The sequence below is a fragment of the Macrotis lagotis genome, chromosome 5, assembly GCF_037893015.1.
Source record: "Macrotis lagotis isolate mMagLag1 chromosome 5, bilby.v1.9.chrom.fasta, whole genome shotgun sequence".
Classification (NCBI taxonomy): Eukaryota; Metazoa; Chordata; class Mammalia; order Peramelemorphia; family Peramelidae; genus Macrotis; species Macrotis lagotis.
Window position 1 is genome coordinate 109,264,949 of NC_133662.1, and position 27,834 is coordinate 109,292,782.

Below are 27,834 nucleotides of genomic sequence, written 5' to 3' on the forward strand. Positions count from 1 at the left end.
CCTAAGTTTCCTTTTGAATCCTTTATCTCCTGGAATCCAGAGAGCCATCCTATATAACAAAGAATTTTTTTGTTTTTTTTAAATAACATTCAATTTTTTTTTTTTAGTTTTTGCAAGGCAAATGGGGTTAAGTGGCTTGCCCAAGGCCACACAGCTAGGTAATTATTAAGTGTCTGAGACTGGATTTGAACCCAGGTCCTCCTGACTCCAGGGCCAGTGCTTTATCCACTGCGCCACCTAGCCGCCCAAATTATTTCTTAAGATAGTTTTTCAACAAAGAATATTTTTAAAGAAAAGTAAAAAGGAAGATGAGAAAAATATTCAGCAAAACTGATCAATATGGTTTTTTTTTTTTAGGTTTTTGCAAGGCAATGGGGTTAAGTGGCTTGCCCAAGGCCACACAGCTAGGTAATTATTAAGTGTCTGAAGGCAGATTTGAACTCAGGTACTACTGACTCCAGTGCTGATGCTCCATCCACTGCGCCACCTAGCCGCCCCCAAACTGATCAATATGTTGAAAAAAACCTGAAAATATATGCTATGAGTCACACTTATGGACTTCCTGTTTCCACAAAGAAGTAGAAGAATCTTTTCTTTTTATCTTTTCTTTGGGGATAAACTTAGTCTTTGTAATATTTTTAAGCATTTTTTTGCGTGTTTTTTTTTTTGCAAGGCAATGGGTTTAAGTGACTTGCCCAAGGTCATACAGCTAGGCAATTATTAAATATCTGAGACCGGATTTGAACTCAGGTACTCCTGACTTCAGGACCGGTTCTCTATCCACTGTGCCAACTAGCCCCTCCACTTTGTAATATTTCAGTGTTGTTCACTTTTGATTGGTTTGTGGTTCTTTCCATTTATGTTGTTGTATATTGTGTATATACTATTATTGTTTTCTTATGACTGCTTACTTTACTTTGCATTAATCCATGTACCTTTCCTGGCTTCTCTGTAGTCATCATATTTATCATTTCTTTTATTTATTTATTTTTGTTTTGTTTTTGTTTTTGCAAGGCAATGGGGTTAAGTGACTTGCGCAAAGCCACACAGCTAGGTAATTATTAAGTGTCTGAGGCCTGATTTGAACTCAAGTACTCCTGACTCCAGGGCTGGTGCTCTATCCACTGCAGCCACCTAGCTGCCCCCACATTTATCATTTCTTAAGCAGAATCACATTCCATTGAGTTTATGCAACCCAGTTTGTTAAATCTTTCTCAATTAATAGGCATCTACTTTGTTTCCCATTCTTGCCACAATTTTACCACAAAAATACTGCAATCAATAGGTTGGTGCATTTGATGTTATATTATATGTAAGGTTCTTCTATTACTTCCAAGAATAAAATCCAACAATTTTATCAAATTAGTTTTAAAGCAGGGTCCATAATAAATCTTAATGTATCAAGAATCCAGTACAGAGTTCTTTCACTATTTCTCCCTCTTCATTAGCACAGTTAATCAGAAATTAATTGTTGTTTTAAATTGTGATTTTTTTTAACTCTAACCATTTAAATAAAATAAAAAATTTTAAAATAAAGAAAAGCAATTAAGTATGCAATAGGGTGCTTAATATTTATTTTGTTTTGTTTTTTGTTTTTTAGATTTTTGCAAGGCAAATGGGGTTAAATGGCTTGCCCAAGGCCACACAGCTAGGTAATTATTAAGTGTCTGAGACTGTATTTGAACCCTGGTACACCTGACTGCAAGGCTGGTGCTTTATCCACTACGCCACCTAGCTGCCCCAGTGCTTAATATTTATAAAGCATATTTCAAACACTGAATATAATGGTCATATTTGGACTTTTCTTATTAGGCGACTAATAGAAGCTGTTGATTGGAGAAATAAATACAATTCCCCCTTGAACATTTGACAATTTGACAAGAAAATATTTCTAAAAGTAATAGTAACTTTTTATAGGGATTGATGAGTATTAAATATTTTACCTACATCATTCTATTTGATGTCCATAGCAAGCCTGTAAAGTATATTGAAGAAGTAGAATTGTTTTTTCCATTTTCCATTTAGGAAAATTAAGCCTTGGAGAGATTAAGTAACTTACTCAAAGTCACTAGTATTATGTGGAGGGGCTTATACTTAAACCTAGGTTATCTGATGCTCAGCTGAGGTCAGGTCTCTTTCCACTATGTATCACTATTTCACTTATAAAATACTAACACCATCATCATCATAATAATAGTTGGCATTTATATAGTACTTTTTTTTTTTTTGCAAGGGCAATGGGGCTTCAGTGATTTGCCTAAGGTCACACAGCCAGGTAATTATTAAGTGTCTTGAGGTCGCATTTGAACTCAGGTCCTCCTGATTCCAGGACTGGTACTTTATCCACTGAGCCACCTAGCTGCCCCACAGTTCAAGATTTTCAAAGAACATTGCATGAAATCTCATTTGATAATTTAATAAAAGAACTCTTTTTTATGGGATTAAAGTAGGCTGAGAGCTATAGATTTCTCTGGAAAAGTACTAAGCACTTGGAAATTATATAGAAACTGTTGGACAGCAGATAATGGAGAGTTATATTTCTTATATTACATATATATGTATATAAGTTATGTATATATGTATATATGTATTATGTATATATGTATATATAAGTTATATATTCCCAGTAGTTTTACTCACAGCATTACGGTGGACATGGGGAAGAAGTATATGGGTTCTAGCCTGTTATTACTCTTTGTGAGTAATTCATTAATTTTCAAGGTTCTTTTCTTTGTGTCTCAACCAGAATTCTTTGTCCAGAGAAAAAAGACTGCATTTGAGCGTGTAGAGCACATTTGAAGAGAATGGAGAGGGATGAGGAGAAGAAAGAGAACTGAGAGATTGTAGAGTTCATAATCTGGGTCCATGAATAATTTTCATCTTTATTTCAAAATATCTGTTTTCCTTTATAATCCTATATATTTTATTTTATGCATTTAAAATATTATTCTGAAAAGAAGTTCATGGACTTCACCATCCTGCCAAAGGTATCCATAATACAAAAAAAAGTCAAGAACCCCAATCTAGTCATCCCTCTTCTTTTACAGATGAGGAATTAAGGCTTAGAGGAATTAAATGATTTGTCTAAGATTATGTAAGTAGTAATAGATTTGAAGTCAGGTCCTCTTTTGTCATCTTTGACAATTTGCTGGTTGTTAGGTAAAACTTAATTCTTAGGTAAAGCTTAATTCTTAATTCTCTTACTATTAGTGATTTGGAACATTCTTTCACATAATTATTAATATATTGTACTTCTTTTGACGACTACATTCATATCTGGGGAAGCTTGTTGGTACCGTAGATAGAGCACTGGCCTTGGATTCAGGAAGATGGAATTTTGAATCTGGCCTCAGACACCTGCCACTTACTAGCTGTGTGACCTTGGGCAAATCACATCCAGGGCCGTCTCCAGTCATCCTGATTCATATAAGGCCACTAGACCCAGATGGTTCTGGAGAAGAAAGTGAGGCTGGTGACTTAGCACTGCACCCTCTCACTCAAAGCCAATTAATGTGTTTGTCATGGCATCACCTCCCTGATGTCATAGTCTTTGAAAAATGAAGGACAAACTATATTTCTTTTAGTTACGTGTGTGTGTGTGTGTGTGTGTGTGTGTGTGTGTATGTGTGTGTGTTAGATATGAAACCTTTATCCTAGAAATTTAATTCAAGAAGGATACATTCTAATAGTGAGACAACATGCAAATAACTATGTACTTGCAAGATATATACATTAGAAGGTAATCTCTGAGGGAAGGCACTGGCTGGGGAGGAGGAAGCCATGTCATATGAGTGATGAGATTAGAAGAGATTGCAGAGGATATAGAAATGAGTGGAGGAGAGTGAAAGGAGAGAAAATGGAGACTGATTGTAGATTATTATTATTTTTTATTTTTGCTAGGCAATGGGGTTAAGTGGCTTGCCCAAGGCCACACACCTAGGTAATTATTAAGTGTCTGAGACTGGATTTGAACCCAGGTACTCCTGACTCCAGGGCTGGTGCTTTATCCACTATGCCACCTAGCCACCTGTAGATTATTTTCTAAAGAAATTTAGCTAAGAAAGGGAGGTACTATATAGTTAATAGCTGGTGGAGATGGTTGAAACTAGTGTGCCTTTTTTTTTTAATTTGGTTTGATTTTTTTGCAAGACAAGGGGTCACACAGCTAAATTAATTATTAAACCTGAGGTCAGATTTGAACTTAGGTCCTCCTGTCTCCAAGGCCAGTGCTTTATCCACTGCACTACCTAGCTGCCCATAGTGAGGCTTTTTTAAAGACTAGGGAAACATGGGCATGATTGAGGGCAACAGGGAAGGTGCCAAGGTGAGATTGAAGATCAGAGAAAGAGAAGGGGTAGTAGAAAAGGGAAGTCTCATGGAGGAGTCAGAAGGGGAAGGAATCACTTGTGTGTGTTTAAAATGGTTTGCTTTGTCCAGGAGGACTATCTCTTTGTTTAAGATGGTGGCAAAGATTGGTGAGGGAAGACATCATAATACGAGGAGTAAGGGAAAAGTATGAGGCAAAATCCTCATTTGAGAAAGTGGGCAAGGGAAACATTGGAGCCTTGAGGAAGGATGAAAAGTTTTAGAATAGTTACTATTGATGAGTGGGTTAGGGAATGGATTTAGGAGATGTAAAAGTATTGTCTTGCTCTAGTTAGGGACTCATTGAGATTCTGTAACAAAATTTGTAGTGGATCAATCATCTTGATGTTAATTTTCTAGAGTTTCTGTAGCATGTGAATAGAAGTAAAAGAGATTGATAATGGAAATAATTCAGGGACCAGGTTTGGCAAGGTATGATTGACAAGGGATTCAATTACAGAGGCTTGTGTAGAGTTGAACATTACTCACCAAGATATTTAGGTAAGAAAAGAGAGTTTAGACGAAGTGAGATTGATAGTTTGTGAAAGAGTTTGTGAAAGTTTGTGAAACTGAGTTTGTGAAAGAACTGAGTAGAGGGACTGGATGTCTTGATGAGGATAAAGAACAGGTTTAGGGAATCATAAGGTCTAGGGAGTGATGGAATGATAAAATATTATGATCAAATAAAACAATTAAAGAGAACATAAACATGGAAGTGAAATTTGAGTGATGGCAAATCAAGGGTATGATTATCTTTGTGTCTAGCTTGGTAGAATGGTGGAGGAGGTTATAGAAATTCTGTTTTTTGAGGAACTGGATGGGGGAAGGGAAGCATAGGAAGACTGAGTAGAAAAATTATCTCTATGACTATTTATCAAGGAGACTTGTATGATCTTAATATTATACATGAGAACCCCCCTGCTAGTACCTTTAATTACATTTTTGCTTTACTGAGAAATTTTTAAAATAAACAATCGACATAGTTGGATTTTGTGTTCTTTACAACTTTCAGTCCATCTATGACTGTGAAATTGTGGTTTGCTATAGAAAAATCAACTATGAGAACCAATCTATTTCTCTCATATTTTCATTAGTGATCCCCTTTAATATATGTTTAGGTCATTCTCATAAGGACTTTGTAGAGATGAGAAAGTAGGCATTTTACCTTTTTTTTTAGTTCAAGACCCTTAGAGTTTATAAAATTATATGTGTAATATCTACAGAGATATTTTAACAACTTCACAGCCAACAATTATTCCTTTAGTTGCTTTTATAAACCTTAACACTATGGTTGTCACAGATTTACTGTTAACAATGAATAGCTGCCACTTTATTCTTGTTTTTAGTTGAAATTCTTCTAGTGTTTTATTTCCTATGATATTAGCTCTTGGTTTCAGACCTATAATTTTTATAGTATTATGGAAATATCCTTCCATTTGAATATTTTTTGAGATTTTTGTGTAATTGGAGTAATAATTTATCAGAACATTTTTCTTATTAATATATGTATTTATATATGTATTAAGATATGATTTGTTACTATTTTCCCATTATTGTACCATTCTTAGATTTTTACTACAAATACTACTTAAGAAATATATTGCTTAGATTATATAAATAATTTATTTAACATTTTTGCATCAAGTACTCATTAATGCTATTGATCTTCTCATAGTTTTCATTTTCTATTGTCTCTTGACTTGAGGACACAAGTTAAGCAACCATATGTAGAGGAAAAGACCTAGGGATTTTCATGATTTTGCAAATTCTTTATTTATTAGAAAAATAACATAGTCAAAGAAACTTACTAGATCTTGGGCAAGATTAGTCTTAGCAAAGATCTCAGAAGAGTTGAAATCACATCCTTTCTGTACATTGCTCTAGTCAAACTAAATCTGGGTTATAGTCTTCAGTTTGGGGTGCCACCTTTGAGAAAACAGTGTTGACAACCTGAAGCATGTGTATAAGACCATGATTAGGATTGTGAAGTGTTTTAACTTTATGATTTACTGAGGGAACTGAGATTTTTTAGCTGAAGAAGAGAAAATTTAGAAGATACATGCTGTCTATCTTCAGGTGAAAGAAGAACTTTTGTAAGGAAAAGATATTAGACTTTTTATTATGTCCCATGGGGAAAACTACATTATAGAGAGACATCAGATTCCAGATCAGTGTAACTTTCTTCCAAGAGCTGTTCAAAAGTAGAATGAATTGTCCCTAGGTGTGGTCTGTGGAAATGCTGATGATAGGATTTCTACTGATATATGTGTTGGTCTAGATATCTTGAAGGTCCTCTCTAATCTGAGATTCTGATTCTAGAATTGTTTGCCTAGTTTCTAACACTTATAACTGTTTGTCTTCTGAGTCCCCCCCCCCCCACTCTGCTACTCTAACTCTATAATACTTTTTCTTTTCTTTTTTTTTAGGAAAGATTTTATTTATTTTGAGTTTTACAATTTTTCCCCCATTCCTACTTCCTTCCCCCACACCCCACAGAAGGCATTCTGTTAGTGTTTACATTGGTTCCATGTTGTACATTGATCTCAGTTGAATGTGATAACAGAGAAATCATATCCTTAAGGAAGAAAAATAAATTGTGAGATAGTAAAATTACATAATAATAATAATATAATGCTCCCCCCCCCAATTTGACAGTAATAGTCTTTGTTCAAAGTCCATAATTCTTTCTCTGGATACAGATGGTATTCTCCACTATAGATAGCTCAAAACTGTCCCTTGTTGCACTGAAGAGATGAGCAAGTCCATCAGGGTTGATCATCATCCCCATGTTGCTATTAGGGTGTACAATGTTTTTCTGGTTCTGCTCATCTTGCTCAGCATCAGTTCATGCAAATCTTTCCAGGCTTCCCTCCTGTTTTTTTTTTTTTTTTTTTTAGATTTTTGTAAGGCAATGGGGCTAAGTGGCTTGCCCAAGGCCACACAGCTAGGTAATTATTAAGTGTCTGAGACCAGATTTGAACCCAGGTACTCCTGACTCCAGGGCCGGTGCTTTATCCACTGCACCACCTAGCCACCCCACTTCCTGGTTTTTAATAGAACAATAGTGTTCCATGATATACATATACCACAGTTTGTTAAGCCATTCCCCAATTGAAGGGCATTCACTTAATTTCCAATTTTTTACCACCACAAACAGGGCTGCTATAAATATTTTTGTCCAAGTGATGTTTTTACCCTTTTTCATGATCTCTTCAGACCTAGTAGTGGTATATAATAGATTTTCAATGTTATCTGAGTGCTTATTTGGTTTGTTTTTTTGCCTTTTTTGGCATTATTGGCCAATGTGTTTCTTTTCAGTGTATCCATTACTATTTTATTGGGGACTAATGGGGGTGACATTTTGCCTGTCTTCCTGGGCATCCTGGTGCCTTAGTATCTTCTAAATTTACAAAGCACATAATGTACATATGTCTAGCTACAGTTTTGAAAACTCTTATAGGTAGCAAAACCTTTTAGGTATAAATTAGTTATTTTATTTAGAATCAACATGCTCAGTTTAAAGAATGTTTATGTTGTACTTTTAGACTTAAATCTTTCTTTTTAACATCTTCAAAATAATAGATGGTACACAAATATAATATAACATGTCAGGACAATTAAGAAAAAAAGAAAAAATTAGTAGTCAAATCAGGAAATTGAACTCCTAAGCTCTCTGTTTCTGATTGTGTCATTGAGTCCTCTTTATAAATTAGAGCTAATTTGATTTGCCTGTAACTTGATACACTTATCAAACATTTGTACTAAGGTACACAGTTCTGCAGTAGTCCATAAAAATCTTACTTTTCAAGAGTATTGTCATGAATTAGTTACTTTGATATTTACCAATTAAAAATGTTCCTTAGGAAAGTATTATTTTGAAGGATTTCTAATGAACTATATTAGGTCGTTAGATGGTATTAGACTTGATGAAAAGATATTTTTCTATTTTTAAAATGTTTTAAAATCACTTAAGAGCATAATTGTTTTTCTGGGCACTTTGGAAATACATCTACTATCCAGGATTTGGAAGGAATTATAATAAAACAGTAAAATGAGAAAAATTAACAGATTTTGGCAAGCATAAAGATATTTTCTTTTGATATTTGAAAATTTATAGAGAATCAGTGGTATAAAGAAATATAGGAAGGCTGTTCCAGCTGGCAGAAACAAAAATAAAGAGATTATACCTGTTTACAGATGGTGCTGAGGCAAAAGGGACACAAGAGGCAGGTGCTTGATTTTGTAAAGAGAGCAAAGAACAGAGAGAGAGAATAATGTTTGCAAGGTAAGTTGGAATAAGTCCATGGATTTGCAAAAAAAGCAAAAACAAAGAACTAGATCTCTAAATGAACAGAGTTTGAAGATTGCTTAGTCAGAATGCTGAACATTGTCATTGTCATTGTCATGGTTGTTGTTATTTGTCCTTCCTTCTCAAAGTGGACCAGGACATCAGGATGTGATGTGATACCATGCCATACAAGTGAATTAGATTTAAGTGAGAGGGCTGTGCAAAGTCACCAGCTTCACTTTCTTTTCTGAAGCCATCTGGGTCCAGCGGCCAAATATTGATTAGAATAACAGGAAGAAGTTCTAGATACAGTGGGAGCTGTAGTTTTGGTTTTTTTGATAAGGTTCTTAATAGGTCTCAGTTTGACTGAGGCAATGGCCATTCAATAATTAAAGCTAGATAAGAAAGAAAAAGAAAAATCTCAAAAATTTGTGACAATCGTGGTAAATGGCATTCATTGTTTTCTTCTTCTTCAGACCCTTGTCCAAGTTCTCTCTGATCTAGGACAGCACAGGGGGATTTTCATGACTGAGGCTGACTCATCATTCCTTCTGCTTCTCCAGAGTTTTCTTCAGATAGTCTGAGTAGAGACCTACTCCAAAAAAGTTTTCATATAGATCTTTTTTTCCCAAGTTGTGCCTGTGTTAGATCTCGTGGGGCTGCACTGGATCATAGGATCATAGATTTAGAGTTGAAAGCAATCTCAGCAGCCATTGAGCTCAAACCTTTCATTCTAGAGATGAAGAAACTGAGGCACGGAGAGGTTAAATGATTCGCTCAGGGTCATACAGCTAGTCAGTTCCTGAGATCTGATTTGAACCTAAGACTTTCTGATTCCAAATCCAGCCTGATCCACTGGATCCACAATCAGCCATGCTGGATTGAAGGTTGTCTTGTCCCAGGTTTTACCTTAATCCCATTACTTCATATATAGGTGGAATCAGAGACTAGTACTCATTTGAACTCCCTCTTGTCAATTCATGTTTATGGTTTGGGCTTACATAATGCCTTAATGATAAAGGGTAGTTATAGATAGAAGGAGACACTAAAGGTTAAAAATATTTTCCTTTTGTCTAGAAAAATAGTCATTTGTGCCTTGCTCATATACTTAATAAGTGCTTGTTGGATTGAATTGATGCAAGAGAGTTTCACTTCTTCCTGCTATAAGATAGTACCATAATAGCAATATGGTATCATGGGGAAAAAGACTCAACTCTGAACCAGGAAAGACCTGGGTTTGATCATTGAGTTTGACATGTAATAGCCTTGTGATCATGGGCAAATCATTTAATATCTCCTAAGCATCAGTTTCCTCCTCTGTAAGACTGGAAAAATAATACCTCTGATACAAGTTTGTTGTGAGGATCAAATGAGGTCAGGTATGAGATTATCTAAAACACTTCAAAAGTGTTATATAATTGGAAGGGTTTTTTTTGTTTTAAAATCTTATGTCATAGAGGTGGCTAGGTGGCGCAGTGAATAGAGCACCGGCCTTGGAGTCAGGAGTACCTGGGTTCAAATCTGACCTCAGACACTTAATAATTACCTAGCCTTGTGGCCTTGGGCAAGCCACTTAAACCCATTGCCTTGGAAAAAAAAATCTAAAAAAACCCCACTAAAATCTTATGACATTAGGAAAGGAGAGAACCCTTGTAACTTTGTTTTTGCAGATAAACATTTATTTAACTTTATTTTTCTTAATTCCCAACTTAAAAAAATTTGACTTCTTTTAGTTTTTTTTCCCAAGGCAAATGGGGTTAAGTGGCTTGCCCAAGGCCACACAGCTAGGTAATTATTAAGAGTCTGAAGCCGGATTTGAACTCAGGGACTCTGGACTCCAGGGCCAGTGCTCTATCCACTGCGCAACCTAGCCGCCCCTTGACTTCTTTTTATGGAAAAATTTTTTAAGAGTCCTATCTTATTTTTCCTTATTTAATAATTTCTTATTATTTCATGTATTGTATGTTTGTAGTATGTACCTTGACCTTTTTTTTTGGTGATTCTGTTTATTTAAAATATTACATATTTTGCTATACTACGATTCAGTGATACTTTAAGTGGCTATTGAATTATATAGAACTCTTTATCTATTGGTCTCAGATTACTTTACTTTTTGATGGATCTTCTTTTTATTGTTTCTTGCTGCTGGACATACTTCTTACTTCTGCTATTGTTTCTATCACTTATATACTCTCAGTTTCTTATTTATTGCTTTTTTTTTAGGGTTTTTTTTCCCAAAGCAATGGGGTTAAGTGGCTTAGGTAATTACTAAGTGTCTGAGGCCAAATTTGAACTCAGGTACTCCTGACTCCAGGGCTTGTGCTCTATCGACTGCACCACCCAGCTGCCCCAATTTCTTATTTATTGCTTTTAATGTGCTGTGGGTAGAGAAACCATGTCTTGGAATTATAGGTAAAGTAAAAGGTAGAGAACTCTGAATCAATGCTCAATGAAAATGTCTCCTATTAGTACTAATTTATATGGAGTTTTGATGTCTGCTTTGACTGCTTGTTCATAATTAACAGCTTTCTAGTTCTTGACTGTGCTTCCGGATGGCTGGAACAGCCAGATAAATGACCTCTGGGAAACAAAGTGAAAGATTACTTTGATTTTGGCTTGATTTTTTTAAAAATAAGCCTAGGTTAAATAGTTTTCCTTTTTTTTTTCTCTTTAAAAATTAATTTATTTTATCCTAGATCATCTCCACAAAAGGAATTATTTAATACATAAAGTAAATAACTAGGCAGTTAGTGATCTGATCTCTAAGCTTCACAGAGTAATTGACTGACATTTCTCCTTTTTTGCCCTATAATTATATATAGATAAAAACATATCTTTATTATACCCATAATTAATATAATTCATAGTTAATGAGATTAATAAATGCTTTATTTATATCAGCCTTAAGAGTAATTTTAGCCAGAGTGCTTGGCCTATTACAAAATGGTCAATATGTGCTTGTTGCATTGTTGCCAGTTTTAGTATTTTTAGTATTAGTAGATTTTAGTATTAAACACTAAAAGGAGAAAAAGAAATATTAAAACACAAAGCAGATTTATCAGTATTTGCTTTGGCCTGTTTTACTTGCCATTTTTTATAGTAACAGTAACACCTAAAAAATACCTTGCTTTTATATGGCACTTTAAGTACTTTACAAATATTACTCATTTTTATTTTCACAGCAATTCTGGGAGATAGGTGATCTTATTAGTTCTAGATTACAGACAAGGAAACTGAGGCAGAGATTAAGTGATTTTTCCAGAGTCACAAAGGTAATAAATACTGTCTGAAGTCAGATTTGGACTCAGATTTTGCTGTCTCTGAGTCTGACTCTCTCTCCAACATGCTGTGTTAGTCCTTTCTAATTTTTGTAATTTTTTTGAATATGACACACACTTAATCTTGTGCTTATCATTGTTAAGAACATTTTTATATTATTATATAAGCAAGTATACTGTACAGGATTAGAGATTTATAATTTTGTTCTTAATTTGCAGCTTTTTGCAAAAAGAAATCCTCCGAAAGGTCTCTATATCTATGGAGATGTAGGTAAGTATGATGAGATTCAATTAAATATGTATACATTTATGTGATCTAGGGCAAATGCTATGATATTCCACCAATGCCTCAATACAAAATCCCAATCCCAGAAATAAGAATAGGAAAAAAGAAAAAAGATGGATGAAAAAAATTTATCTTCAGACTAAAACAGAACAAAAAAAATTTCCATAATAAAGAGATGTTATGGTGTTAAGAACAACTCAAACATAATTCTAGAAGAGACTAACTCCAAAACACCTACATAGCCTCAAAGAAAAATATAAGAATTCTTGGAAGAAATGAAGCAGAGTTAAAATGATATTATAAATGAAATAAGATATTAAAGGAAAAGTTTGGAAAAGAAATGAACGCTATGGAGAAAAAATTTGGAAGAATTAACAGTTTAGCAGAAGAAGTAGAAAACCTTACCCAAGTAACAGACACCTTGAAATTAGGATGACCCACATAGAGGTTAATAACAATAAAAAAAAGTTAATAATAATCAGTGAGACAAAAAAGAAATTTTAAAATGAATGAACTATTACATCAATAGATGCAGAAAAAAAGCTTTTTAGCAAATCACAATGTTAAAATAGCAAAAAATAGTAAAAATATTTAAAAATAGTAAAAAAATATAAGAATAAATGGGCCTTTCCTTAACATGGTAAATACTAGATATTCAGATTCAAAAGCAAGTATTATTGTAATGGGGATAAACTAGAATATTTTCCAGTAAGATCAGGGGTAAGCTCCTAATTAGATATATAACCTAGACATAAAAGGTCATATCATAAATAAATTAGAGAAACAATAATAATATATGGGTATAGTAAAAGATATTGACCAAATAAGGGAAAGACAGAATCACAGAAGATAAAAGACAATTTTGATTGTATAAAATTATTTGCACAAACCAATCCAATGCAGCTAAGATTAAGAGAAATAGAAAACCAGAGGGAAAAAAATCTTTATAGCAAGATCCTCTGATAAAGGTCTTACTTCTAAGATATATAAGGAACTGATTCATATTTATATCAATAAGCAATTCCTCAATTGATAGTGAAAGGATATAAAAAGTTAGTTCTCTGGGAGAAAAAGTAAATCGAGGGATTATTGCTCTCTCTTTTTTTAAATCATAGAATATATAAAACTAGAAGAGATTTCTTCATTTTATAATTTGGATTTGTGGGAAAGTGCCTAAGGTCACACAGATAGAAAATAAGCAACAAAGCAGGTATTTGAACCCTGGAATCCTACCTCAAAATTCTGTGATATTTCCACTTATACAATGATGACTCTGTCCCTGAAAAGGGAAAGAAGGATTAATTTAACAAATTAATTTAAATGTAAAGCTATACAGTTTTTCTTTTCTTCCCCTCTATAAAACTCATCTTAAATCTAGTGATTTAGTTAATGCTATAAGCAAATCCTTTAGTTTATAGAAGCACATTATCAGAATCTCTCCTTGAAATTCCTTTGGTGGTTGGAAAATTGCAGCTCTTAGAAGAAAATGCTGGTAGCATAAACTGTCACTATTCCAGGTTCATTTGCGACTAGGTATACATATAAGCATTTTCACTTGAATCTAATGTGCTTTAGTCGTAATTACTTCTCATCTGGATGATAGAAAGCAATTACATTAAGTGGTTAACTCAATCAGTTTGCATATGTCTAGGCTTTTGGAATATCTCTTACTTATCCAGCTCTGCAGTGAGCGAGCCCTTGTGATTCTTTGCCACTCAAGAAAGCATGATTCTTGTACATGATTTTCATGTTTAATCACCAGTAAAACCAACATGTATTTTCTCCCTGTTTTTATCATTAATGGAGATGGTTAGCAGAGCACTGCTTCCACTTCTGCAAAAAGCCCAAAGGTAATGAGGATCTAGGTATTTGTTTATTTTGGCTTTTTTTTAACGTCTTGAAAGTGCATTTAATTTGGGAAATTAGCTTTTGGCACTGGATGAGCTGGGTTAGAGTCTCAGCCCAGATTCTTCCTGAGTAGTTTGACCTATGCTAGCCATTTGATTTCTCTGAAGCTCAGCTTTCCCACCATCTGTTATGTTCTTTACAGTAGATAGAAGGAATGTAGCTTCTCAACTTTAAATAACCATGTCAATGCAAATTATAGTTATTATTATTTTAAAATTTTTTGTTTCTTGGGATGGGTAAGGTGTGTGCCAGTATCAGACTTTGGAAATATTTAAGAAGTTTGAATGAAGGACAGTTATCCAACTAAGTAGTAGACAAAATTAGAAAAGTAATAAAAAGATGAAGTTGTTCTGTGTATGTCAATGAGAGTAGAGGATAGGATCTTGGAAAAATAAGGGAGATTAAAGTCTTGGTCAGTGTTATTTGTTCTCATAAAGTCATTAGTAAATATAAACTAATATTCCTATTTCATTTGGGGCACAAAGGCAGGGTGTGGTCTGTTGTCATTTTATTGTGAGCAAAATTCACTTAAACATAGCTTTGATCAGCAAAATTGCCTCCATTAAATATATAAATAAACAACAAGAGCCAGGAGAACTGGGTCAAAATGATATTCCCTCTATGTCATAGCTGTGTGACTCCAGAAATAAGTCATCTCTGTGTCTCAGTTTCTTTATCTATAAAACAGGGATAAAAATACTGGTACATACTTCACAGAGTTATTGAAAAAGAGCATGTTATAAACATGAATAAATGAAAAATGCAAATTAAGTACTTTCTATTTTGAAGCACTGGGCTAAATGCTGAGTAGACAAATGGAAAAGCAACTTGGTTTTAAAGACCCCCTCTTTCTAATAGAAAAAGTAACACATAGATTTCAGTGTCAAGATAATGTGCTTTCTTTAATGTCATTTTGACTGATAAAATCCATTTCTGATGTTGACTCTTTTGATAATGTCAAGGATTTGGATAGTAAGGTCTCCACTGAAATGGTGACATAGTAGATAGACTTGGAGCCAGGAACATTTGCCCCAGACAAATACTGTGTGACCCTGGGCAACTTTTGTAGCTTCAGTTTCCCCTTATTTAAAATGGAGAGTCCTTGCCGCATTTCATTGTTATAGGATCAAATGGGATAATAAAAGTAAAATTTTTACAAACCTTAAAAAATTATATAAATGTTAACATTGAAGATGATGATATTGTAAAGGTTGAAGATTTACTTTCCATTTTCATCCTGTACCTAAACTAATTTTATATACCTTTAAATATCACTGAGTATCAGTTTCTCCTACATAATAACTTCCATGTTTTTTTTTTTCTCAGAATTATATTTCTAGTCCCTGTTCCTTACCATTTTTCTTTAGTGGTATACCACGTTATAGCATATTTTAAAGAGATTGATAAAGAGAATGAGACTAGGCTTCTTTTATTTCTTGCCATTGCAATGTCCTCCTCCTCCTATTCCATCATCTAAAACATTCCACTATCCTTTTGTTTCCCTGATCCATTCCATCTCTCTTCACGAAGTGTTGGGGAAAGGGAGAGTAATTAAAGAATCTCTTTAAATTGCAGTGAACATAAGAGGAAAGTTGATATATAAATTAATGGGATCATTATTGCCCCATTCAGGAACAAAAACCTCTTAATTTTTTAAAAAAGAAAATTTATTTAGTATATCTAAAGCAAGAGACTAAAGCTATATACTAAAATGGCAGCTTTTCTTGCCTCCCATCCCTGCTCTGGCCTCCTCCTTTCCTTTAGCTCATTTACATAAGATTTTTTTCTTTGGTTCTTTGGGCAGCCTAGGTGATTATGGAGAAGTTGATTGTTTGGGAGGCTAATAAAAGTGAAAGTTATTCATCAGGTCTTTTCCCCCTTGCTTCCAGGTTTAGTCTGGTCCAATCCTTGTTGTCATTGGGAGAATGACTTCACCAGTTGAAAAGTAGCCTTGGGGTTGAAACCCCAGCTATTTGATTGGAGACTGAAAGAGAACCAAGGCCTTTGGCACCTTCCCAATTTCTCTGGTTGTTAGTAACAGTAGAGCAAATCAGGGCAACACTAGGGGGCAATGTGGAGCTGTTTCTTTGCTCATAGAGCTTTTTTTTTTTCCCTTTCTCAGTTGTAGATGTGAAGGGCTGACTCTAAGCAGAATGATAAAGGGAGAAATTACATGTTGGTGTCTTTGTGGTTCAGTGGAAAAGAGCAAGGGACAGGAAAGCTAGGAGACTTGGTGTGGTCTTGTCATGCTCACGTAGTTAACTACCTGGCCCTCTTTTTATTCACTTGTAAAATGAGGTAGTTGAATTGTACCATTATTCCCAAAATCTTTTTGAATATGAGATTCTCCTTTCAACAGAATTTTTAGTGGATTTCCACATAAAAGTAGTAATTCTAATAATAAATGGACTGATTAAGAAACTATAGGATATTACTATTAATTTTTATTTATTTTAAAAATATTTATTATTTCATCTTTTTCCCAAATTATGTGTAAAAGCAGTTTTAACATTTGATTTTTAAAATTTTGAATTCCAAATTCTCTCCCTTCTTAACCCCATCACTGAGAAGGCAGAAATATGATATATATTATAAATATGCAGTCATGTAAAACATGAAAACAGAGCAAAAAAATTCCTGAGAAAAATAAAGGGAAAAAACTATACTTCTATCTGTATTCTGACACCATCAATTCTTTCTCTGGGAATGGATAACATTTTCACCATAAGTCCTTCAGAGATGTCTTGGATCATTGCATTGCTGAAAATAACCTAATCAATCATAGAAAATCACTTACAATATTGCTATTTCTATTTTTTTTGGGGGGGTGGCTAGGTGGTACAGTGGATAAAGCACTGGCCCTGGAGTCAGGAGTGCCTGGGTTCAAATCCAGTGTCAGACACTTAATAATTACCTAGCTGTGTGGCCTTGGGTAAGCCACTTAACCCTATTTGCCTTGCAAAAATCTAAAAAAAAAAATATATTGCTATTTCTGTGTCCAGTGTTCTCCTGGTTCTACTTAGCACTGCTTTTAAATGAATTACATTTTATTAATCAAGAACATTTATTATGCATTTGAAAATAGCAATGAATGTGGAAGGCATAGTTATTTAGTCTTTTTGGTTATTTTACTAAGGTATTTAATGAATAACTGGTAGTATCTTTAGCTTTCTAAGGTTAGAGGTCTGAACATAGTGAAAGGTTCATACAGCTAAGCTTGTGTCTGTATTTATATTTCAATGAAAAAAGCCTAGAAAAAAATGAATGAATAAAGCATTCATTTAGTTGTTACTATGTGCAAAGTGCTATACTAAGCTCAAGAGATAAAAATGGAAAAATAAGATAGTCCCTAATCTCAAGGAACTCAACATTCTATTGTGGGACACAAGGTTTCATCTGCAAGTTATATGGAAAGATCCTATGAGGGGGAAAAAACATCAGATACTTCACAGCTTTTTCAGCTAATTCTGGAGACTTGGAATGAACCTAGAAATCAAATTCTTTTCATATGAATATTATTTTTAATTTTATCCATGCAATGTCAAAAGGACTCCAGAGTATGATGCCTAGCATGTAATATCATGGATGATTGATGTCTTGAAGAACATTTAATCTGGGTATTGGGTTTGGTTCTGAGTTCTTCATTTTAGTAAGGATGTTAACAGTCTGGAGATCATCTAGAGTTGAACAAGAAGTGGTAAATAGACTTATCATGTCATGAGGATTAGTTATCCTTAAAAGATATGCATGTGTATGTATGTGTATACATGTATGCATGTGCATGGAGAAGATAAGATTGAGGGGGACAAGATAGCTGTATCTGACAATTTGCCATGAATGTAAAATGATTAAAAGTGATATTTACTTTGCACTTTGTGTGACTTCGCACACAGTGTCTGACCCATAATAGGTGTCTAATCATAGCTTATTTCCTTCTCCCTTCTTTCCTTCTAATAAGTGGAACTAATAGGATGCTCTATGCCTTTTTTACCTGATTTTGCCAGTTGAGAATGAGTTGCAGAATCAATCAATCAACTGAAATTGTAAACTGGATACTTACAAATCCTGAATCATTTTGGAGGAATGAAGAGTTTTAAGTCATTGGATGAATCAGGTGCTACTACGTGGAAAAAAAGTATTGGTTGAAAGAATTAGACACATTTCTGGGCCTTACTGTACCAGAAAAGGGAGATAGTAAAAGTTTTGGGAGTACTATAAAGTGGCCTACTGAACCAGAGAATGGGATTGGGGGTGAGGGGGGAGTTGGGGAGGATAGAGAATGAACCTGGAGGGACTGTCACACTCACTCCTCCAACTCCCATTGACCCATCATTAGGAAAAAATGGATAAGTAACAAATGATGCTTTTAGCTAGAAACTGAGAGAGGACAAATTATCTACCCCAGGGGACAGCATGACCCTGGGAGTTTCTTTTCCTCTTTGTCCTCCAGATTCTTCATTTGTAAAATGAAGGAATTGGATTAGATGACCTCTTAAGGTTCCCTCTGTCCCTAAACGTATGATCCTAGTTGTTTCTTCCTTCAGTGGAGTGATCTTCTAGCAAAGGCTTGGTGACTACTTTTAAAAATATTTGTTCTTTTCCCCCCCAGAACTTAGCTAAATAGAAAAGTAGAAACAAAAGAGAATTTTACGAGATAAATTTTGTTAATATCTTTGAAAAAAATTTTAGTTGTATAACCAATTCAACTTTCAAAGCTATCCTTATTTTCTTCTAATTATCCTTCTCTTCTCTTACTATTCTTTTTCTTTTTATTTCAGAAGCTCTTTCATTATTCCCATTTACTCTCTCATTCATCATTGAAAGAAAAAAATCTTCATAATAAATAATGCAGAGTCAAGCAAAACAAATTCCTACATTGTCCATGTCCATAGATATTTATCTTATTCTATACCTTGACTCTATCTCCTTCCTGTCCAGAGGTGGGTGGCATGCTTCATCATTAGTGCTCTGAAATTGGATTTGCTCATGTACTAAAGAGGACCATTTATTAAGTATATTGTGGAAGGGATTATTGTTCAGGTGCAATTTGAACTAACAACTGACATTGTGTAATATTTAGGTAACCTTTTGTTTCATAACCAGATGGCACAGTAGATAGACTACTGGTTTTAGGAGTAAGAAAGTTCTGAGTTCAGATAGCCTCAGATATTAACTATGGACTACTTAGGCAATCAGTGAACCTCTCTGAGCTTCATTTTCCACATCTATAAAAATGAGAATAATAGCATTTACTTTCTAGGCTTATTGTAAGGCTGAAATAAGATCTTATTTATAAAACACTTTATAAACCTGAAAAGTTTATATAAATACTAGTTATTTCTGTTACTGTTATTATTCCTTATCTGAGATACACTGAACACCTTATACTTACACCTCCACAATTTGCCTAGAAGAATAAAAATGTTTTTCAGATGCTTAAATGGATTGGTGATCTTATTGATTCAAGTGAAGCAGAGCACAACAACATTTATTTCTGCCCATTATCTGTGGTTCTCATCTGTGCTGTGTCACTGTCAGTGTCTACCCAATGTCTGGGAGGTCTTTATTGCTTTCCTATTATCTTGAGGATTTCATTGGAGCAATCCAGCCATCTATGTGTCACTCCTCAATCTTACCATATGAGCAGCCCATTTTCTCTTTCTATTAAACAATCCTTTCATAACATCCTTTAATTCTATTTCCCTTTTTTAAGTATATATATATATATATATATACATATATATATATATATACATACACATATATATTGCAATCTGTTTGCAACCACCAAGCAGCTTTCTATTACCCTCTATATGATATTTATCTTTAGTCCTTTGGATAGATAATTAATATTCCCTAGTTTTTGTTAGCATAAAATAATGGTTTAGTAGAAGAAAGTTTAAAAATGAAGATGCAATAATTTAGAGAACATCTTAATCTAAAGAATTATCACATGTCATTTATTTGCCAAATAAGGGTCAGAACTCCTAAAATATCAATTTTGAAAAATAGACACTTAAAATTCAAAGGTATACTTGAGAAATTGAATGTGAGCTGTTACTGTTATTTGTACTGCCTTCCAAATGGTATTTATATCTTCAGACATGAGACTTTTCTTAATTGTGTTTCTTTCATTGTCCATTTTTTGGGGGTATATTTCTGATTATTCAGTGTTTCTCTCTAGCAATATCTCTTTGCAATTTGGTACATAAAGAAAATGTTTAAATAAATTTTGGCAGGTAATGTATGAAAAATCAAAAGAAACTTTGTTTCAGAAGTTCACCATGAACTATTTATCAGCATATATAAAAGTTGATTGCTACAGTAGGATTTGTTAGATTTTTTTCTTTTTTATCAAAGGATTATTGAACTCTAGGGGATCTGGATTTGAATCCCTGTTCTTCCACTTAGTAACTGTGTAAACTTAAGCATTTCTTATCCTCTCTCAACCTCTCTCGACTTTTCTTTAAAAATGAGAATGTTGGATGATGCTTATGTGCTTTTCTAGCACTGAATCCAGGATCCCATCAAGTTGGTGACTGCTGATTTACATCATGAAAATTATGTGCACATATTTGTTTCACTACCATTGGGGAGTGGTGGATAGGGCTATAGATACCTAGATATAAATCCTGGCTTTGCTGCTTACTGACTTTGATTGATCAAATCACTTTTACCACTCTGAGTCTCAATTTCCTTTATAGATTGAGTAGATTGGACCAAATGACCTCTTACTGCTCAAAATCCTATAATTTTCTTTAATAAAATTTTCAGTGTGTGTCATAAAACAAGCATATAGAATAAATCCTTATGAATTTAGACTCATGGAGATAAGGGGGAGAATAACTAGGAATAACCATTGCTTTAATGAAAACATAAGAATGATTTGTGACTAGCAATCCAATACCCACTCAATGAGCATTTATTAAATATTTATCCCTGTGTCAAGCAATAGGAAAGAAAGGCAAATAAAACAAAACAGTGCATGCTCTCAAGGGGCACACACTCTAATGGGAGTCAGTTAACATTGCAAACAACTATGTAAAAACATGATCAAAACAGGATAAACTGGGAGCGGCTAGGTGGCATAGTGGATAAAGCACTGGCCTTGGAGTCAGGAGTACCTGGGTTCAAATCGGGTCTCAGACACTTAATAATTACTTAGCTGTGTGGCCTTGGGCAAGCCACTTAACGCCATTTGCCTTGCAAAAAACCAAACAAACAAAAAAAAAACTGGATAAACTGAAGGGAAGAAACTAAGTTTAAAGAGGACTCTGGAAAGATTTCTTGAAAAAGGTGAGACATAAGCTGAAATTCAAAGCCAGGAGACAGAGATGAGGTGGGAGAGAATTTGGGGCATGGGGAACAACCATTAAAAATGCCCAGAGTTAGAAGATGAAATGCCGTGTTCTAGGAATAGTCAGGAGGTCAGTATCTAGAAAGATAGATGGGGTCAGATAATGAAAAACTTAGAAAGCCAAATAGAGTATTTGATATTTGGTTCTGGAGGTGATGAGGAGTCATTGGAGTTTATATAGAATTATTAACATCATACTAAGGTGAGTCCATTCCTTATATTTTGGAGACTTCAAAGGTGCTTAAAAAGAGTCAGTTTTCTTAAATAGGCATGCATTTTCCTAAAAATCTCATTTCTACTATAAATTGATATTTCTAGGCTTACCTTTTTTCACAATTGATACAAAAATGCATAACTCATCGGAATTATAATAAATTCCTGCCTAGTGAATTAATGACATTTTTATAGCCAATTATAAGTGTCTTCATTCAATAACTGTATTTCTGAAAAGTTTTAAGTTGATATTTTTAATAAATCCAATAAATTAAAATGCATTAAAAAGGCCCTCATTGTTTATTCTTTTTTTCCATTTTTTTTGGACCTCATTATTTAAAAAGAACTTTTTAGTGCATGGTTTTAAAAAAAGTGAAAGATTATTTTAAAATATGACTATAGTTGCTAATGATGATTTCCATTCAGTTTTGTTAACTTGGAATTTCATATTCAATAAGCTGGCTTGGTGCCAAATTTATTTCATATAACTGAGAAAGGAGACCAGACAATAGACAAAAATAGGCAAAAATTATCACACCTCTACAGCTATTTACATATTGACTCTCATGGATGATTAAATGTTTACTCTAATGGAAACTGAAGAAGTTCACTGAGGTCATCATATTAAGCACATGATATCAATGACTAGATATACCTATTGGTTTTGAACTCTTTGGAAATAGAATGTGAAGGAAAAAACTTCGTTGTTTGGGTATAGTTTTACATTTCTCGTACCAAGTTGTAAATTCTTTTTCTATTCCTTCCTTCTGTAGTTCTCATTCCATTTATTTTTCTTCAAATGTTAATTTTTTTTCTTTTCTTTTTTTCCAATTATATGCAAAGGTAGTTTTCTATATTCATCCTTTTGTAAGATTTTGTAAGCTTCTACATTTTTCTACCACTTTCCCTTCCCTCTCCTCTCCTTATGGCAGTGAGCAATCTGATAAAGGTTGTACATGTACAATCATGTTTGCTATAATTCCATATTACTCATGTTATGAAAGAAGAATTAGAACTAAGGCAGGGGGACAAAAACACATAAAAGAAGTTTTTAAAATGAGCATAGTATGTTTTGTCCTGCATCCAGAATCCATAATTTGTTCTCTGGATATAGATGGCATTTTTCTTAACAGATCTCTCAGGATTGTCCTTGAACAATGAACTGCTGAGAGGAGCTGCTTCCATCATAGTTGATCATCTCACAATGTTACTGTTAATGTGTATAATGTTCTTCTGGTACTTCATTTAGCATCAGTTCATGCAAGTCTTTCCAGGCTTTTCTGAAGTCCAGCCATTCATTATTTCTATAGAACAATAGTACTCCATCACATTCATATGCTACAGTTTGTTTAGCCATTCATTCCCCAATTGCTGGAAATATCCTCAATTTCTAATTCTCTGCCAAAAGAATTCTTTACAAAAAGAGCATCAACTATAAATATTTTTGTATATATTGGTCTTTTCCCCCTTTTTATGATTGCTTTGGAATGTAGACCTAGTAGTGATATTGCTGGATCAAAGGGTATGCATAGTTTAATTGCCCTTTGGGCACTGTTTCAGATTGCTCTACAGAATGGTTGGATCAGTTCACAATTCCACCAACAATGCATTAATGTCCCAGTTTTCCCACATTCCCTACAACATCGATCATTTTCCTATTTTTTTTTGTCATTTTAGCCAGTCTGATAACTATGAGATGGTACATCTGAGTTGTTTTAATTTGCATTTCACTAATTAATAATGATTAGGAACATTTTTTTCTACTATAGTTTTAATTCTTTATCTGAACATTGTCTGTTAATATCCTTTGATCATTTATCAATTGGAGATTGACTTGTTTTCTTATAAAGTTGACTCAGTTCTCTATTTTTTTTTTTTTTTTTTTTTTTTTTTTTTTTTTTAGTTTTTGCAAGGCAATGGGTTTAAGTGGCTTGCCCAAGGCCACACAGCTAGGTAATTTTGAGTACCTGATTTGAATTCAGGTACTCCTGAATCCAGGGCCGGGGCTCTATCCACTGTTCCACCTAGCTGCTCTGGTTCTCTATATATTTTAGAAATAAGTCCTTTATCAGAAATACTAGATGTGAAAATTGTTTCCCATCTTTCTGCATTCCTACTGATCTTGGTTACATTGGTTTTATTTTTGTAAAACCTTTTTAATTTAATGTAGTCAAAAATCATCCATTTTGCAATAATGATTTCTCTCTCTCTTCTTTGGTCATAAACTTCTCCCCATTCCATAAATCTGACAGATATTCCTTGTTTCCTAATTGACTTATTGGTATCATCCTTTATGTCTAAATTCTGTGCCTATTTTTACCTCTTGTATAGGGTGTATGCCTAGTTTTTGCCATTTTTTCCAGTTTTCTCAGAAATTTTTATCAAACAGTGAGTTCCTATCCCAGAAACTGGTTTTTGAGTTTATCAAACAGGATTTTACTATAATCATTTACTATTGTTTGTTTTGTACATAATTTATTCCACTGATCCACCTCTCTATTTCTTAGCCAGTACAGTTTTGATAACTGCTACTTTATAATATAGGTTTAGATCCAGTATAGCTAGGCTACCTACATTTGTATTTTTTTCACATTAACTCCCTTGATAGTTTGACTTTTTGTTCCTCCAGATTAATTTTATTACTATTTTTCTTTGCTTGCAAAATAATTTTTGTTTGTTTGATTGGTATGACACTGAATAAGTAATTTAATTCAAATAGTATTGTTATTTTTATTATATTATCTGTTCTACCCATGAGTAATTGGTATTTTTTCCAATTGTTTAGATCTGACTTTACTTGTGGGAAAAGTGATTTATAATTGTGTTTATATTGTTCTTGGGTTCATCTTGGGAGGTAGATTTCCAAGTTTTAAGTTTAAATAGAATTTCTCTTTCTATCTCTTGCTGTTTGACTTTTTGGTAATATATAGATATTTATGTGAGTTTATTTTATATATGACAACTTTACTAAAGTTACTAATTGTTTTGTGTAGTTTTTCATTGATTTTCTAGGGTTCTTTTAAGTATACCATTATGTCATCTGCAAAGAGTGAGAGTTTTGTTTCCTTACTGCCTATTCTAATTCCTTCAATTTCTTTTTTTCCTCTTATTCCTAGAGATATCATTTTTTAGTATTCACATTTTTAAATTTTTATTTTACTTTTTTATTCTCATTTTGTACAAATTTTTTTATACATTAATAAAATATTCTTGTTTAAGAGTAAACGATATACCCCCTCCCCCTCATGAATATAGACTTGTTTGAGCGATAAAGTAAAGGGGAGAGGAAAAAAAATTAAAATTAAAAAAAATAATAGTAGTAATTGTAGGTATGGCCAGGTGGCGCAATGGACTAAGCACCAGCCCTGGAGCCACGAGCACCGGAGCCCACATACAGCCCCGTAGACCCAACAATCACCCAGCCGTGTGACATGCGAGCCACCCGATCCCCACTGCCCTGCAAAAACCAAAAAGAAGGAAAAAAAGACCCAAAATAAAACAAAATAGTAATAATAGTAGGGGTGGCTGGGTAGCGGACAGAGCATTGGCCCTTGAGCCAGGAGCACCCGGGTCCAAATCCGGCCTAAGACACTCAAAGATCACCCTGCCATGTGGCCCCAGGCAGCAGGCAGGCCACCCAACCCCATTTGCCCTGCACCCTCCCCGAAATAATAATAATAAAAAAATGTGCTTCAATCTTTGTTCCAACACCAAGAACTCTGTCTTGGGTGGATCATATTCTTTATGATAAGTCCATCACAAAAGTTACTTCCATATTTTTCCAACGTTGCCATTGCTGATTGCAACTCCCTCCTTTCTTATTTCTCCACTACCATGTACTATATTTTCTCTCTCCTTTCACTCTGACTCTGCTGTAGGGTAGCTGAGTGGCGCAGCAGACAGATCCCTGGTCCTGGGGCCAAGAGGCCCCGAGCCCCCACACCACCCCTTAGGCCCAGAATCCACCTGGCCCTATGGTCCTGGGCAGGCCATCCAATCCCAGCCCCTTGCAAGAAGTAAAAAAGAAAATGTGTTATATCTGAACACTGTCCCCTCATGGTCCATCCTCTCCTCCTTTATTCACATCCCCACCCCTTCCCCCTGCTCCCCCCTCCTTCTTACTCCAGTTGTCTATACCCCATTGAGTATATATGCTGTTTCCTCTCCTAGCCACCTCTGATTTGAGCAAAGGTTCCCTCATTCCCCCTTGCCTCCCCCCCTTCCATATCATTGCAATAGCTCATTGTAATAAAAAAAATCTTATATGAAATATCTTGGCTTAGTCCCCCTCTCCTTTTTCTTTCTCCCATTCCATTTCCCTCTTTTTCTATTGACTCCATTTTTATACCATATTTTATCTTCGACTTCAGCTTTCTCCAGTGCTTCAACTATAAAAGCTCCCTCTACCTGCTCTGTTAACTGAGAAGGTTCATATGAATATTATCAGTGTCTGTGCAGGAATATGCAGTTTTCTATGCAGGAATACATGCAGTTCATAAAGTCCCTCATATTTTCCCCTTCTCCTCCAATCTCTATGCTTCACCTGAGTCCTGTATCTGAAGATCAAACTTTCTGTTCAGCTCTGGCCATTCCAACAGGAACATTTGAAATTCCCCTGGTTCATTGAAAGTCCATCTTTTTCCCTGGAAGAGGACATTCAGCTTTGCTGGGTAGTTCATTCTTGGCTGCATTCTAAGCTCTTTTGCCTTCCAGTATATTATATTCCAAGCCTTACGAGCTTCCAGTGTAGTTGCTGCTAAGTCCTGTGTGATCCTGACTGCAGCTTCACGATATTTGAACTTTTTTGTCCTTCTGGCTGCTTGTAATATTTTCTCTTTGACTTGGGAGCTCTGGAATTTGGCTATAATATTCCTAGGGGTTGGTTTTTTGGGATCTCTTTCTCGGGGGGATCTGTGGATTCTCTCCATTTCTATTTTTCCCTCTGCTTCTAGAATATCAGGGCAATTTTCCTGTAGTAATTCTGTGAAAATGATGTCAGGGCTTGTTTCCTGATCATGACTTTCAGGTATTCCAATAATTTTCAAATTATCTTTCCTAAGTCTGTTTTCCATATCAGTTGTTTTTTCAGTGAGATATTTCACATTTTCTTCTAATTTTCCATTTTTTGGTTTTGAAGTATTGATTCCTGATTTCTGGTAAATTCATCAATCTCCCTGAATTCTATTCTTTGTCTGAAGGATTTGTTCTCCTCAGAGTGTTTTCTTATCTCTTTTTCCATCTGGCCAATTTTGCTTTTTAAAGTATTCTTCTCCTCAATAACTTTTTGAATTGTTTTATCCATTTGACCTAAGCTGGTTTTTAGCATGCTATTTTCTTCAGTATTTTTTTGGATTTCCTTGACTAAGCTGCTGACTTCATTTTCATGTTTTTCCTGCATCTCTCTCCTTTCTTTTCCCAGTTTTTCTTCCAACTCCCTCATTTGATTTTCAAAGTCTTTTTTGAGCTCTGTCATAGCCTGAGCCCAATTTCTGTTTTTCTTGGAGTCTTTAGATGCAGGAGCTTGTGCTTCCTCATCTTCAGACTGAGTATTTTGATCCCTCTTGGGCTCATATACAAAATATTTCTCAATGGTCTAACTCTTGTTTCTCGGCTTGCTCGTTTTTCCAGCCTGGGCCTGGTTTGGGGTGCTTCCTGAGTTTTTTGGACACTCCCACAAGGATCTCAGTGTGTGAGGCTCTGTCCTCCCTCCTGGTCTGTGAGTGACCGTAAGAGCCCCCCTCTGCCATGGGGCTGAGGTGGGGGGGGCCCTGCTGTTCTATGGGGGGGCCTGGACTGCGATCAGGATCTGAATGTGGTCAGAGCCCCAGAGTCCTGTTGCAGGGGCAGAGGACAGAGCTCTGCAGTCTCTCTTCACTCTTCTTCCTCAGCTCAATGGGCTCATGCCTTGGGGGCTCCTGCTTACAGGCTCGCCTGCTTCTGTTTCTGGATCAGGGCTGTGCTGGCCAAGCTGCTTGCTGTGTGCCCTGAGGGCAGGGCTCCACATGCTCACTCTGACAGAGGTCCCCGCTGTTCCCCCACTTTGTGCCTCATGCTCCCTGGGGTGCAGCTCAGGAGACTCCCCCGCTGCTGTGAGCTGAGGCTCCCAGCACCCTGGGGCTGCCTCCGGGAGGCTGAAGTT

The 27,834-nt window shown here is 35.0% G+C and overlaps 1 protein-coding gene across 4 annotated transcripts in view; it reads left to right on the forward strand.

The window, feature by feature from the left end:
* The window catches only part of AFG1L (AFG1 like ATPase), a 221,398-nt gene that overhangs the window by 37,958 nt on the left and 155,606 nt on the right, over nucleotides 1-27,834 (forward strand). For all 4 annotated transcript variants that reach the window (XM_074187295.1, XM_074187294.1, XM_074187292.1 and 1 more), the window contains one exon: nucleotides 12,151-12,202. In XM_074187295.1, coding sequence (XP_074043396.1) covers nucleotides 12,151-12,202 — 52 coding nt within the window. The remainder of the gene's footprint in view (nucleotides 1-12,150; nucleotides 12,203-27,834) is intronic.